This window comes from Phoca vitulina, unplaced genomic scaffold (assembly GCF_004348235.1).
Source record: "Phoca vitulina isolate PV1807 unplaced genomic scaffold, GSC_HSeal_1.0 scaffold13, whole genome shotgun sequence".
Lineage (NCBI taxonomy): Eukaryota > Metazoa > Chordata > Mammalia > Carnivora > Phocidae > Phoca > Phoca vitulina.
In genome coordinates this window covers 15,482,006-15,498,064 of record NW_022589716.1, presented here as the reverse complement: position 1 = coordinate 15,498,064, position 16,059 = coordinate 15,482,006, and the positions used below count along the sequence as shown (strand labels likewise).

The window sequence follows — 16,059 nt, the reverse complement described above, 5'->3', positions numbered from 1 at the left end:
CAGTTTCTACTCTGTTTTGTGTTTGTGCATAATTCACATTCAGTCAGCAAATATTTGAGCACCCGCTCGACACCAGGCATCGGGCTGGGGACTGGGGGCTCCGTGGTGCCCGTACCCGGTGCAGTCAAGGCAGCACGGTGACGGAGACACAGGCTGCCGGGGATCCCAGAGAAGTGCAGCTCTACCCGGCATGAGGACCAGAAAGGCTTCCTAGAAAGGGCACAGAGGCCAAGACTTCAAGGATGAGCTGAAATTAGCCAGGTAAAGGGTAGAGGCTGTGGTTTGGGAAACGAAGGTTTCCTGGCAAAGGGAATAGCAGGTGGAAAAGGAAGAGGCAAGAAAAGGGGAGGTGCTTGAGGAAGTACAAATTTGGGTGCTAAAGGAGGAAGACTGAACCCAGGAGAGGTAAGCAGGTAGGGGAGGAGAAAAGATGGGCAAGGCCTGGGACCTTCTGCATCACTGTGAGCAGTTTGGTTTCGTTCTCCTTGCAGACTTTGTACCACAGGAGTGAGGTGATCAGAGTTTCATTGTCGAAGAATCATACAGGCTGCCTGGGGAGCAATGGACTGGAGGCTGGAGGCCAGTTAAGAGCAGGCAGCAGCAGTCTGGGCAAGGGCTGAGGATGGTCCTGACCATGAACTTGGCAGAGGGCATAGAGACAAGTGGGAGGATGCAGACATATTAAGGGCATAGAAGATAGCAAGAGCCTTCAGAGAGTAATGGGGTGGGAAAGAGGTTGACTCCTGAGCTCCAGCTTAGGCACCTGGGAATCTGGTCCTACCTACAGCTGCAAAACCAAGGTGAACACTTCGATCCTCAGGCATCAGGCCCAGGAATTGGCAGGAAAGCCTGAGGAGTGTTTTCTAGCAGCCCTCACGGGGCAGGCTGGGCGTGAGCGCCACCTGGTCACCCGCCCCCTCTCCCACATCAGCTGGTGCTGGTCTTAACGCAGCCACCATCCATGGGGCTGTGTCTACCGCAGGAGCACGCCCTGCTGTGCTAAATGTCCTATCAACACAGAGGGGGGTGAGCCAAGGCTGTGTTCTCACCAGACTACCACAAAAGGAATCACAGCTACCCATTATGCATCCATTTTCCAAACCTATGCTCTGCCTTCCAGTGGACCAGACACTGCATGCCAGGTTACCTCATTTAATACATACCACCCTGGGGGTGAGAGTAGCATAATCTCCATTTTAAGGATGAGGACATAGAACTCAAAGGAATTAAGTCCCAGAGGTAGAAAATAGTTAAGATGCTTTGCTTTCCTTTCCCCCACAGATGCAAGCTGTGTCCTCAGAGAGCCACTGTGTGTGAGGGAGGGAGGTGATCCCCAAGTTCTATGGGCACCAAGGGTGGGAAGCTCTGCCAGCCTAGAGGAGAAAGGCAAGTCCCTTCTCCTCTGGCCATTGTAAGCTGAAGAAGAGTGGCTTCCTGGGGAGATGGTGCCCTAGCTGACTCACCAAAGTCATAAGGGGCAGGGAGAGCTGCAATTTCTGAGCTTCATGCTTTGGAAAAACCATCTACTCTACAGAAACCTTAAGCACCCACCAAGTCCCATCTAGAAACCATAAATATGCAGGCAAAGAGTGACAGCAACACAGGGGAGTGGGGAACAGTGGCCTAAGTTCTGTTTCCAGCTCTGTGCATGACCTGCCTCTCTAAGTGACCTCCAGTGTCCTTCCTTCTCTGGGCTGTAACTTCCCGGTCTGTAAAATAAAGGGGCATGGAAAAGACCTTAAGGCTCTGATGGGCTCTGGTCCTATAATCTGAGACCCTGCTCAGGAGAGAGGTCCGTCCCCTAGGAACACGGGAGCAAATGCTGGTACCCATTCTAATACAGCCTCAGTCCAGGTCTGTCAACACCTCATTATGCCTCACCGGGGCAGCCTCAGCAGGCTGGTGCAGCTCCTGCAAGTACAGCCCTGTGCACATGCAATAACCCCTCCTTGCCCCCCTGAGGAAACTTCTTTGAACCCTCAAAACAGTCTAAGCCTTGCTACTTCAGGCATTACTGGGAAATCTGCATTTTCACAAGATGCCCATCTGATCTGTATGCATGTAAACATTTGAGAAGAGTTTTATTTGCTTTCCTTCCCTCCCCCGCCCCCCCCCCCCGTGGAATTCATATACCTAACCTGATGATAACAATAAAACAATAATGCGCATTTATCTTGGGGAGAAGGGGAATATTCAGAATACTCAACACCCAGTAGGGCAGAGGCACAGGCCAATCAGAAAGGACTTCAGGCCTAACTGAAGCAGGGGCCTGAAAGCCTCCTGCTGGGTCAGGCATTCGTCCTTTATTTGCCGAGCTGTGGGGAGGAGGGGGTCCCAGGGAAGGATCCTGGCTGACAGAGATGGGGGGTCTCACTCAGTTGAGGGCAGTGGTCACTTACCAAATGGTACCAAAAGTTTTATAATTTTTTTTAAAGTAAGCTCTACCCCCAACATGGGCCTTGAACTCATGACCTTGAGATCAAGAGTCATATGCTCCACTGAGCCGACCAGGTGCCCAAAAGTTTTATTTTAACTAGTGACAAAGCCAGACTGTTGGATATGGGCTAAATAACAACCCTGCTTACCTTGCAGAGTTTACTCTCTAGCTGGGATAAACTTTATGTCCATCGTGTACCTCTACTTTCTCACCCCAAGACACACACAAGCACACACACACACACCACTGCCTTAAACATGGCAAACAATAAACAGCTGTTTTCTTAAGAAAAGTGGTGCAGTCCTCCACTGTCTCCAGGCCAGGCTCCAATACCCCTGTATTCTTTCTACTTACAAACCTCCTTGAAATTTCCCCCAAACAAAATGAGGAAGCCAAGGGCCAAGTCCCAGAGCCCACAAGCCCCCAGCAGGGGCACACACGCACACACACAAAAGCATCGAGACCCGCGGTGAGCTCGGAGCACAGGCAGCTGCTCGTCGGCCCGCAGGGAAACACTTGGCCACAGCGAGCTTACTCCAGCAGTCTTGCCCAGCCTCCAGGATAACTTCTGGAGTCAGAAACCAGAAGCTGATGGATCTTCGTGTCTTTTAGGCACACTGCTTCTATATCAGCGTGAAGAGTTTTACAGAAACTCTGGAGAAACTAGAAAACCAACCGGCGGTTCAGCAGGTGCTCAAACGCCTCTGTGACCTCTATGCTCTACATGGCATCCTGACTAATGCCGGTGACTTTCTCCACGATGGCTTCCTGTCTGGGGCCCAAGTAGATGCGGTGAGAACTGCCTACCTGGACCTGCTCCGCCTCATCCGGTGAGTGGCTGCCCTCAAACCATGGTAATCTTCAGAGAATAGCCCTAGACCCTTTGTTCACTTCCCACTCCAAAACCTGCGGCTCCAAAACCTTGCTAAATGGGATCCGGCAAAAGCAGCAACCACCCTGGAGAGGTTGACACTGTAGCGTGATTCCATCCACATAAAGCATGATGGATTAATGAAAGAAAAAACAATTAGAAATAAAAATGCTTAAAAACAAATGACCTCAACTGAATACTCTTCAACATTGTAAAGGAAATAGGAAGAGTATCTACATGAAGCATCCTACCATATTCATAAGATGTACTAATAATATCAATGAGTCTTAATCATAGCTAATATTTAAGGAACACTTATATGTGCCAGGCATTATGCCAAAAGCTTTCACATACATCATCTCATTTAATCCTTATAGTCTTTTGAAATGAATACTATTAATCTCCCCCATTTTACTGGGGAGGAAATTCAGGCTGAGGGGAGTAAGTAACTTGCCCAAAGTCTCACAATCAGCCAGGGGAGGAGCTGGGTGCAATCTGGGGCCTGTCTGACCCCTGAGCATATGCTCTTAAACTGTATTAAAGTTAAGGTGGGGGCGATTGTTTATTTCAAATATATCCTTCTCTTTGTTGAATGTGCTTAGGCAAACTCTTACTAAGTGGACTAAACTTATTTTAATTCTCCCTCAGCTTCAAGATTAATTTTTTTTTAAAACCCGGGAATTCATACACAGATTCATAAAGCAATAATACAAATAGTTCTTAAATGCAACATAATGCAGTGCAATTAAGGGTCATGACATACTAATGCAATGCTTTCATTCTGTTACATTATATATAATCTAAATGATCACTTTAAAAACATTGAAATTGGGCGCCTGGGTGGCTCAGTTGGTTAAGCGTCTGCCTTCAGCTCAGGTCATGATCCTGGAGTCCCGGGATCAAGTCCCACATCGGGCTCCCTGCTCAGCGGGGGGTCTGCTTCTCCCTCTGATCCCCTTCCCTCTTGTGCTCTCTGTCTCTTATTCTCTCTCAAATAAATAAATAAAATCTTTTAAAATAATAAATAAATAAATAAATAAATAAATACATCGAAATCAAAGCCCCAACCTGAACGGGGCACTGGAAGAAAAACAAACCATTGTTGATAAGATAAAAATGTGCTACTTGAGAATGCAACCTTTTCTGAGAAAATAGGATGACTGTTTTATGTGGGGTGGTGTGATGTGTGTGTGTGTGTGTGTGTGTCTTTTCCCCTAGAATCTCCAATAGTTCACATTATCTGTAAGACTAAGATAATAAAAAGGCAAAAGATTTGAAATTTAAAAAATAAACTACTTGTGACAAAGTTTAAAAAAAAACTAGATCAAATTATTTTTATTTCTAACAACATGCAACATGTTACAAACCATTTAGGACTCCATATAAGCACCTAACAGATATTCAGTGGTCAGTAAATGTTCAATTAAATCATCAAAAACTGTCAAAAATACATTTTATACAAGTATGCCCTAGGTATTAAACTTTCCCTAATATAGAGAATCCAGTGGTGGGAACCATTAATAGCAGAACTGAGTATTGCACAGTTCAAGCCCAGGTGTATCTTAATTCTGAAATGCTCGGCATTTTATTTTATTTTATTTTATTTTTAAGATTTACTTATTTATTTGAGAGAGAGAGCCTGAGCGGGGGGAGGGACTGAGGGAAAAGGAAAGGGAGAGAATCTTCACGCAGACTCCCCGTTGAGCACAGAGCCCAATGCACAGGCTCCATCCCAGGACCCTGAGATCATGACCTGAGTCAAAATCAAGAGTCAGCTTAACCGCTTAACCTTAACCAACTGAGCCACCAGGCACCCCTGAAATGCTCCGCATTTTAAAGCACATGAAGACAATAGGATACAAGCCTTGACTGACAGAGATGATGAAACACAAAAGATCACCCTAACACCTCATAAGCATGATTTTTTTTATCTGCAACGCCATTTCTAAGTGCTTGCCTTGGCGCCAGAGACTTACAACTTAAGACCAACAGCACTGACACAAGCAACTTATGCATGCATCTAACCCACAACACTTGATTTACTCAGTTGTGGTTCTTAAGTAACCTTCCTATCACTGCAAGGGAGTTAGGTCTGTAACAGACTCCATGCTTGTAACAGTTCTGTGTCATAAGTCCCTCCCTTGATTACTTAGTATCACCCTCTGATTTCTAGATGACAAATGAAGGATGGCACACTATTACATGTGACACTAAGAACCAGCTCTCTGTATAATGGTAATTGACCCAAATAGTTTATAGTTGTTTAAGGGGTTGCAAAATCTCAGGTGGGGGACATACAGGTGAAGATGGCAGATTGATCATATGCATTTACTTTTGTTCCCTCCTGAAACCCCATGAAAACACCAGCAAATGGGTTGAAATTTTTAAAAAGGTATAAACCCACAAAAAGAAAAAGAACAGGGGAGGAAACATGAAAATAAGAAAGTAGATGGACAGTGACTTAGCAGATCTGAGAAAACTGGATCATAAACCAAGAGTGGGAAACAAGTTATACCAAAGAACCCCAAGAACTAGCAGCACCGTGTACCTCTGGCAAGAGGGGTGAAGGTAAGACCCACAGGATGGGCCGAAATTCTGTTTCTAGAAGGAGCTGAACTCCCAGCTCCCCTCCTTCTCTGCAAGAGATTTGAGATTCTCCTTGGGGCGCCTGGGTTGCTCAGTCGTTAAGCATCTGCCTTAGGCTCAGGTCATGATCCCAGGGTCCCGGAATTGAGCCCCACATGGGGCTCCCCACTCAGCGGGAAGCCTGCCTCTCCCTCTCCCACTCCCCCTGCTTGTGTTCCCTCTCTCACTGTGTCTCTCTCTGTCAAATAAATAAAATCTTAAAAAAAAAAAAAAAGATTAAAAAAGAGATTTGAGATTCTCCTTGACTCCACCCTGGCAGAAGGGTACACAGACGGCCTGTGGGCCAGGGAACATCAGGCATAGTTGAGAATGAGGCTACCCTACAGAAAACAGGGGCCTGAATAAATGTTTATAGGCTAAGTGCTAACCTAAGCCCCCTCCACCAGCCCTCTTTCCTCCGGTTCCCAGAAAACTGGCAGCCAGGCGAGTACACTACAGGAACACGACAGCGTGCTCCTTCTCTGGAGAATCTGACCAGCCCAAAGGAGAGAGAACTGAACATACTGACACCATGGTCCCCCCAGTTCACCCCAGAGTGAATCCCACACATTGGCAAGCATGCCCAGACTTGTAATCAGATAGCTAGTGCCCCACTCTTAGCTACGATCAGAGACTCAAGATCCCCAGACACCTGGGGGAAGCCCCAACATAAAACAGAGACCCAAACAAGCAAGAATGAAACAAGTTGGAGGGAATCTTCAGGGTGAAGGAATCTGTTTAAAAAGATCAGTAATATCCTCAAAGAGTTAAGAGGAGATATAGCAACGACAAAACAAGAATGTCATTTCTTAAAAAGCAATATTCAGAAAAAAAAAAAAAAGCTCTATGAAACTAAAAAATGATAGTGGAAATGAAAAACCCAGTGGAAGGACTGGAAGAGAAAGTTACGTAAATCTCACAGAAAAGAAGGCAAAAAGACAAAAAGATAAAAATTAGGAGAAAAGATAAAAATAGTAAGAAGACTGATCCTAACTGCCCATCGTCTGAAAAAGAGGTCTAGGAAGAGCAGACAGAGAAAACAGAAGGGAACAAACCATTAAAATAATTCAAGAAAATACTCCTCAAATGAAGAGCATGAGTTTCAGACTGAAAAGGCCATAGATGTTTACAGACTAAAGGAGACACACACAGAAAAAATAAGTCAAGCATACAGTGTGCAAAATGGTAAATAAATGCTATGAAGAAAAGGAAAGCAGGGAAGGGGTCAGGAATGCCGGGAGTGCAATGCTGGGGCGGGGGGGGGGGGGGGGGGGGGGACTGTGGTTTTATTTTATTTTTTAAAGATTTTACTTTTAAGTAATCTACACCGAACACAGGGCCCAAACTCACAAACCCCAAGATCAAGAGTTGCACCTTCCACTGACTGAGCTGACTGAGCCAGCCAGGCACCCCAGGGAATGTAGTTTTAAATAAGTCAGAGAAGGCCTCCCAGGGAGGGTGATGTTTGAGGAAAGATCTCAAGGGCTGGGGACAGGAGAGGAGCCATGGGGTTGGCTGGGAAAGGAGCACCACAGGCAGAGAAGTCCAAACATTGGAGGCCAGAGCATGGTTGGCACATCCATCCAGAGAACAGAGAAGAGAACAGTGACTGAGGTGGGGAATGAGAGCAGAAGTCAGAGTTAGGGGTGTACTGGGGCAGGGGCGAAGGGGGGTGGAGATCATTGCAAAGACTTAAGACGTTGGCTTTTACTTTGTGTGAGAGTGGGACGGTTTTCAGCATTTCAATCGCCTGATGAATTTTTCTTTTTTTTTTTTTTTTAGAGAGAGAGACAGCGAGAGAGGGAACATAAGCAGGGGGAGTGGGAGAGGGAGAAGCAGGCTTCCCGCTGAGCAGAGACCCGGACGTGGGGCTCGATCCCAGGACCCTGGGACCATGGCCTGAGCCAAAGGCAGATGCTTAACAACTGAGCCACCCAGGCGCCCCCGCCTGATGAATTTTTCTAACAGATCATTCCAGCTGCCATATTAAGAACTGACTGGGCTGGGGCGCCTGGGTGGCTCAGTCGTTAAGAGTCTGCCTTCGGCTCAGGTCATGATCCCAGCGTCCTGGGATCGAGCCCCGCATCGGGCTCCCCGCTCCGCGGGAAGCCTGCTTCTCCCTCTCCCACTCCCCGTGCTTGTGTTCCCTCTCTCGCTGTGTCTCTCTCTGCCAAATAAATAAATAAAATCTTAAAAAAAAAAAAAAAGAACTGACTGGGCAAGGGGGATGAATACAAAGCGGGGAGCCCAGCTAGGAGGTAACCTCAAAAACCCAAGTGAAAGATGATGTTGGGTTAGACTGGGTGATAGCACCGGAGGTAGTGGGAAGTGGCTGAAGTTTGGATATATTTTGAAGGTAGAACAGGATTTGCTGACAGATGTGGGGTGTAAGTGACAAAGAGGAGCTCAGGTTTTTGGCCAGGACAGAGTTGCCATTTGCTATAAATGCACCAGATTTGGGCAGGATGCACAGGAGAAGGTATAGAAGATCAGGAGTTTGGCTTTGAACATGTTAACTTTGAAGGGCCTGTTAGAAATCAAGATGTTAATAAGCAGGTAAGTGAGACTGGAGAGAGAAATTTGGAAGTCATTAGTATATGGCTGGTATTTAAAGCCATCAGAAGGATATCACATGGAGTGACTGTATAAAGAGAAGAGGCCCTAGTACTGAGTCTTGGGACCCTCCAAAGAGGATGAGAGGAGGTGGCCTTGACAAGAACTATTTATTTCAGTGGCGCTGTGGAAGTGAAAACCTGAACGGATCTAGTCTAGAAGAGGTGGAGAAGAAAAAACAGCAAAGCATAAACAAGCACAACACTTTTAAGGAGTTTTATCATAAAGGGGATCCAAGATCTAGAGTAGATGATGGAGAGGGAAACAGACTCAAAAGTTTTTTTTTTTTTTTAAAGATTTTATTTATTTATTTGACAGAGAGAGACACAGCGAGAGAGGGAACACAAGCAGGGGGAGTGGGAGAGGGAGAAGCAGGCTTCCCGCGGAGCAGGGAGCCCGATGCGGGGCTCGATCCCAGGACCCTGGGATCATGACCTGAGCCGAAGGCAGACGCTTAACGACTGAGCCACCCAGGCGCCCCTCAAAAGTTTGTTTTTAAGATGGGAGATAGGACAGCCTGTTTGTATATGAAAATGATCCAGTAGAGAAAGGGGATTCTGACATTGTAGAGAAAAGGCAAGAGAATTTCTAGAATGTTGTTCTCTAGTAGGCAAGAGGGGAAGACATCTAATGGTCGAGGAGGGACTGGCGTGAGCTGGGAGCCTGGACAGCGTACCTGTACTAAAAACAGAGAAAGCACGCATAAATGCATGGGTGGGAACTTGTGGATGTGCTCTTACCGCTTCTATTTTATCAGCGAAATGGGGCGAAAAGTCATCTAAGTAAGAGAGATGGGGAGGTGGGTAGTGTGGACTTAAGGATCAGAGAGAATGTGTGAAATAATTATCTAAGACAATGAGAGAGTAAAGGAATTAGAGCAACGTCATATGATCGCTAGGCAGCAGAAGGGCCCACCTGAGCCCCTTTCACACCAGTCAGTACTGGTTTCCCAGACACCTATAGCTACAAAGGTGGTGGCAGTGAGTCGATGAAAAACTGCTGAATGTGTTTTTGAGGGAGTGAATATAATAGACCATGGAATTTCAGCTGAATAAGGAAGGAAGGGAGGCCACCAGGAGGATGAGGGACATGAAGTAAGCGGTGGGTGCGGGTAGGGTCAAAGAAGTGTGAACAGCCCTAAATGGAAATCCTCTTGCAGCGATGATGAAGGGTTGCCCAGAGAAGATGAAAGCTGGTAGGTACAGTATCCCCGTCAGCTCCACTGCTTTGTAAAAGGAGGGCTAGGGAAGAGCAGAACCAATCACAATGTTATGCTTTATATTCTTTGCTAAAAAAAAAGGAAGAGAAGCATGTGAACAATTTTTTAAAATATTTCACTCAATAGGCTAAAACACATTTTGTTGTTTGGAAAAGAAAAAAAGGGGGGGCTATCAGAGTCAGAACTCTAGAGGGAGTAAGCTAACAGGGCAGGAGCCAGTGAAAGGAACACACCCCACATCACGGAGAAGGTGCAGATGTGGAGGACGGCGTCCTGGGGTGGGATCTTGGCGGAGACTGACAGAGGGAGGCTGCAGAACAAGGTAAGCGGGGAAGATCCCAGAACCGAGAAGCCACATTTTAGAGGAATGAAATCACTAAGGATGATGACAGAAGTGTTGTAGAGAGAAACAGTGGACAAGCAGGTAGATCACTAATAGGAAGGACATGGTAGGGACACAGCTCAGCTGTGGGCAGAATACATAAAGTCACAATAATATACACACATATAGCCATCACAGTGCAGGCAGCGAATGTAAGTCTGACCGAAATTGTAACTATACTGGGGGCAGGAAGGCCAAGGAGAAGAAGCTGGGGTAAGGTGGGGGCGGGGGGGGATGACACAGGGGTGAGGGTAGGGGACCAAAAACATATCCTTATCTTTTTGTAATGGAGAGCTGACAGATAATACCTAAAACAGAACAATCAAGAAATAGCAATCCAAACAAGATAGAGACAATCAAAAAATATCAGCTAAAAGACTGAAACTGATTCCAGGGGTGGGGGAAGTAGAGGTGCGACAGGGAGGTGCTGATTTTAAATAACAAGCCTTGAAGACTACTGGACTCTTTATACTTGTATATAGAACAGATCAAAAATTAAAACTTCTAAAAAATTAAAGCTGAGTTGTTCAAAAGTGAATAATGAGGCAACCTCTAATGAGGTGTTGTTATTCACCATCCCTGATTAATTAGATTCATAAGAGCAATCTAAAATACTCACAAACTCTTGTTTTCTCTCACAGGAAGGATGCCATCTTGTTAACTGATGCTTTTGACTTCACGGATCAGTGTTTAAATTCAGCACTTGGCTGTTACGATGGAAATGTCTATGAACGTCTGTTCCACTGGGCTCAGAAGTCACCGACCAATACTCAGGTAGTTGAGTAGAACACATTATAAATTATGTAAGAGAGCAGAGAACAAGCAGTGAATACACCTCCATGTTTTCTCATTTTAATTGATTCCCATTAGGTTGGAAATCGATTGGCATAGCATGTCTGTTGAAAATATTTTGAGAATACATAAAAGAAGCCAGGAGTGGGGATGTGGCCTGGCAGGAACTCTGAGTCTGGACTGTAATCAGCAAAAGGCATTGCTCAGAATTTGGTAAAGGGAATCAGGAGGAAGGTCCAAGCTCTAAATCATGGCTTGACATACCCAAGGGCACACACACATAGTGGCAAACTAGCTTTTAAGTAACAAATATGAGAAGATAAATCATTGCTGTGATTTAACCATCTTATTTTCAGCCTTTTAACTCTCAGTTTTGTGTTGATAAAAATGGGTATTCAGGGGGGATAGGATTCAGGGGATGGGGGATCACTCTCAGACGTGACTGTCTGCTCGAGATGCCTCCTTCCTCTGCACTCTGAGGAGCACAGTGCCAGGAACAAATAAGGCTGCTGCAGGGCCATCGGCAGCCCAGGAAAGCCGTATAAATGACAACTACAAAGGTTATGGCAAAAAGATCCCCAGCTGTCCTAAGAGAGAACACCAGAACTCTATGTCATTGACAGAAGAGGGGAGGACTCAGAAAATCCTAATGATCTAGGGCCAGCGTCCCAGACTCTCTGCTGTAAGCCTCACTGGAAAAGGTTATGAATGCCAATGACTACAATAACTGGAGTAAAGAAATAAACCCTATATTTAGAATTTGATAACCAATATTTAATAGAAGATTTGATACACATGATCAAAACAAAGATAATCTATAGATACACAACAGATTACTTTAAGCTCTATAGTGCAAATATGTTACTCAGATAGTGAAGCTTACTTTTTTACCCCTTAGGTCAAATTTCAGAAAAGGTGTCTTAACACCTCATAAAATTGGCAACTCTCAGGCTTTCATTCACACTTAGCATGGTGTTAGACTTGCTCTTCACATTTTGCATCCTGTCATACCTCATAGCTTAATTTAACATGATTATCTAAAATTACAACACAACTGGTCACCTACAAGATGCTTGTCAGATAGAAGGCCAATCCATTTTGGTCATTCCCTGTCTGCAGGGAGGCATCCTTTTAACTTGACAAGAAAATATAAAGAACTTATCCAGAGAAAGTATGATACATTTACTGCTTAATACAGTGAAGCTACTTCTGGTGTGTTACTTTTTCTAATAATTAGATCTCCCTAATTCTACTATGGCATAAAACGACAGCAGTCCTCCTATTCCAGATGCGCTCCTGTGGTCTAAGGATAAACATATGACGCTTCACCGAAAACCCGACCCTGTTGTTAACAGGGGCCAGCAAATGCTGACATATCTAGCTCAAACCTGCTTACCCAGCAATACAAGGAAATATGCCAGTTCTGATCCCTCATCTTCACTAAAGAACACAGGGAGTTTTCTTGCGTTTTTTTTTGTTTGTTTTTTTTACTTTGTTTCTAATCTTCACTTTAAAAGCATTGACTCTGGATACTATATGAGGGCAGGCTTATGTAAATGAGGGGCATGACTGGTCCACAGCATCAACAGAGCTGGTAAAATGTTGATGCACTTCATCCCATTCACTCTTCTATTTTTCCCTATCTCCTGCTACTTGACTGTGAACAAGGATGGAGTCTTCCTCTTCCTAACACCAGGATCTGTCTTGGAGTAGACACTTTGCAGTTATGGAATAAATGAACATAGTTTTATGACCCACACAGTGAGATGAAGAACCTGCTGCAGACACAGAGCTGCAGACTCTGACCATCTTGGCTTACGTCACCTTGCTAAGAAGGGGACAGGTATAGCAATGTGGCTCTTCCATGCACAGCAATTTGGGAATGGGAGATTATCAATGACCTTGGAGAAGTGTTGCCAGTTAGTTAAAATGACAGTCGGTTGACTACTGATATACAGCCACATAATCTTACATTACTGACTCCTTGAGAGCCTACCAAAATAGCACTTTTAAGGTATATATTTCTAATCTGCTATAATCTTGAAGCTGCAGTAAGAGACATTTTTTCCCTCATTTGCACTAGTAGAAAAAGGCACACGGCAGGTATTTCAAATAAATTAAAACAACAGCTACGTTAAAACATGCCTTGGAGACACAAAATTACAAACGGGAATATATTTCACTGACATTTTCTACCAAGAGAAAAGTGCAATGCTGTTAAATGTCTTAGAATCATAAGGCAGTCTCTCTTCTGTCTGGGGCAGGTGAGTGTTGAGCTTTATCCCTAGATAGGATGATGTGCTCTCTCATGGTTTACTCTAGCCATGGTGTGTTTTTTGGCTTTTTTCCTGAGCTGGATGCTATTTCAAGCCAGATTCTCCAAAGTGAATTGCAAAAGGCTGTTTCTGCTCCCCATGTGAATTCATATTTACGTGATTCCCTATAGATGCAAGCAGTGCAGGAACCACTGGGGATAATTTCAAAACAAGAATCCTATTTCCCCCAATTATTCTACTGTAAAAATTTGTCCAAGTAGTTGCTAGATGCATTAAACATACCTACTGATTCATTCATTCAGTCATTCAATAAATATTTATTGAGCATATGCTATATGCCAGAAACTATTCTAGGTACTAAGGCTACAGCGGAGAAAAAAAAGAGTCGCAGACCCTGTCTTCAATGAGGAGCTTAAAGTTTTAGCCTAGACAGGCAAAAAAGTAAATAAACAAGTAAATGTTAAAAAATGAGGCTAGAGCTGTGAAGGAAAGAATCAAGATATACATTAATGAACAATGGGAAATAACCTACTCTGACATAGAATCTTGCTTACCTTACTCCACCCTCTGGTTCCTTGCTTTGCGGTTAACGTTCAATTTCAAAGAACCTCAAAAAAGTCAAGCATTTTATTTGTATTAAATTCCAAAAGCAAATGATAAGCTGTTTCTTAATTGGCCACCAGCATCCACAATTTAAAATCTGCATGAGAAAAGGAAGGATGCCCTTTGGAAAAAATGTTTCTCCATATGTTCAGACAAATGGATTTAAAAAATAATTTTTAAAATTAAGAATCTTATGTAATGTTACTTTTTTAAAACTAAAAACTTAATTTGAAGGTAAAGGTCATTAATGCTGGCAGAAATATTATCTTAACAATGCACTTTTTTCTACAAATAGGGGAACCCTGCCTATGAGAAATACTTAAGACCACTATTACAAAGTTGGAGATCCAAGCTGTGAGGTCATCAACAGCATTCAAGAGACACCACCATGTGATAATGGTACTATGGCATATATAGCATTAAACTTTAAAGTATGCTTCATATACACTTCATATATTTCAAAGTGTGTGTGTATGTGTATAAATATGTGTGTGTGTGTGTGTGTGTGTGTATATATATATATATGGTTGTTTTTAAAGTAAGCTGTAGGGGCGCCTGGCTGGCTCAGTCAGATAAGCGTTGGCTTTCGGCTCAGGTCATGATCCTGGGGTGCTGGGATTCTGGGATGGAGTCCTGCATTGGGCTCCCAGCTCAGCAGGGAGTCTGCTTCTCCCTCTCCCTCTGCCCCCCACTCGTGCTGTCTCTCTCTCTAATGAATAAATAAAATCTTTTAAAAAAAACAATAAAGTAAGCTCTATACCCAACGTGGGGCTTGAACTCATGATCCCAAGATCAAGAGTCGCATACTCTACCGACTCAGCCAGCCAGGCACCCCTTAAAGTATATATTTTTTAGAGTGTCATTATCTGGATGGATGGATGGATGGATGGATGAAACATCTGTGATTTACTTCAAGATAATCCATGAAATGAAAAAGGGAGAGTGAAAAACTAAAGACGGTTGGTCAATGGGTCCATGAGTGTTTGCACTATTCTACTTCTGAATATGTTTGAAATTTCCCACAATAAAAAACAGTAATGCTATCCATTTGTAGCATCTATTTAGTAAAACTAAAGAGTTTTACTTTAGATCTAAAGTCAATAGACTCATCAGTTATCACTTACGTCTAATTTAGCACACATTTAGCCAAGGGTTTAAAAGGACATACACAATTCTCCTCCAAAAGTGTCTGTACTTGGAGTAATCTAAATAAAATGTAGAGCCCTGAGAATACCACTGAGTATCAATTTTTGAAAATCAACTATTTCACAATGAAAATGATTTAAATTTTCTTAAAAAGGCATAATTGTCTCAAATTACCCAAATATAATCAAACTACATTTTTCATATTGTGCAAGGGAATAAAACACTCAAAATTAAATTCCACCAGACAAATTAAATTGCAAAAAATCTCAGCTGGCTACTTTTCCTAATTTACTCATAAAAATAACCATTTAGTTGTTAATAATTTTTTCTTTCTTTTTTTTTTTAAGTAGGCTCCACACCCAGCATGGAACCCAATGCAGGGCTCAAACTTACGACCCTGAGATCAAGACCTGAGCTGAGATCAAGAGTCGGATGCTCAACAACCAACTGAGCCACCCAGGGGCCCCTTAGTTGTTAATAATTAATAAATCTGAGAAAATTTGCCAAAACAAACTTCTCTCCAGTGAACTGGGCAATGAAGAGACCCCATAAGATTTTACCTTTTAAAACGCTAGAACTATTACTCCCATTTCCACATCAATTTTCAACCCAAATCACTCTGTCTTGCATCTACCTCTGCCAACTCAACAACACATAAGTGGCTGGATAGTTTTTTTTGGGGGGGGGGTAACCTCTAATCAATTTTAAGTATGAGACAATTTTCTAAAAAGATAACCTCACACTAGCACGTTTACTGAAACCACGGCAACCTGCCAATAGCATGAAGGGGTTTTAGTTCGAAGACGGCTGAAGACGGTTTAGTTGAAGATGGTGAAAATGGGGTAATTATAGGTTTCTAGATGTTGGTCACTTGTCACATCTTAAAATAAATTTTCAGAGACATGGGCAAAAATGGATGTAGGTAAGTGTTCTCATCCTCCTTTCAGAGAGAGAATCTCAGAATCTTCTCATGAAGAGGAGAAAAGGAGTGACCCACCCAAGGGCACACAGCCTCCGAACCCTACTCTGCCCTTAGAAAACAGGGAAGAAATTACATGACTTCCTTTTATACGGTGTTCTAGCAAACTAGTCTCA

The 16,059-nt window shown here is 43.6% G+C and overlaps 1 protein-coding gene across 1 annotated transcript in view; it reads left to right on the top strand.

The window, feature by feature from the left end:
• ACOX2 (acyl-CoA oxidase 2) overlaps nt 1–14,259 on the top strand; it is a 33,745-nt gene extending 19,486 nt beyond the window's left edge. The window contains exons 15-17 of the mRNA XM_032411630.1: nt 3,050–3,267; nt 10,789–10,921; nt 14,114–14,259. Of these exons, the coding sequence (XP_032267521.1) occupies nt 3,050–3,267; nt 10,789–10,921; nt 14,114–14,176 (414 nt within the window). The 3' untranslated portion in view covers nt 14,177–14,259. The remainder of the gene's footprint in view (nt 1–3,049; nt 3,268–10,788; nt 10,922–14,113) is intronic.
• Nucleotides 14,260–16,059: the final 1,800 nt, after the last annotated feature.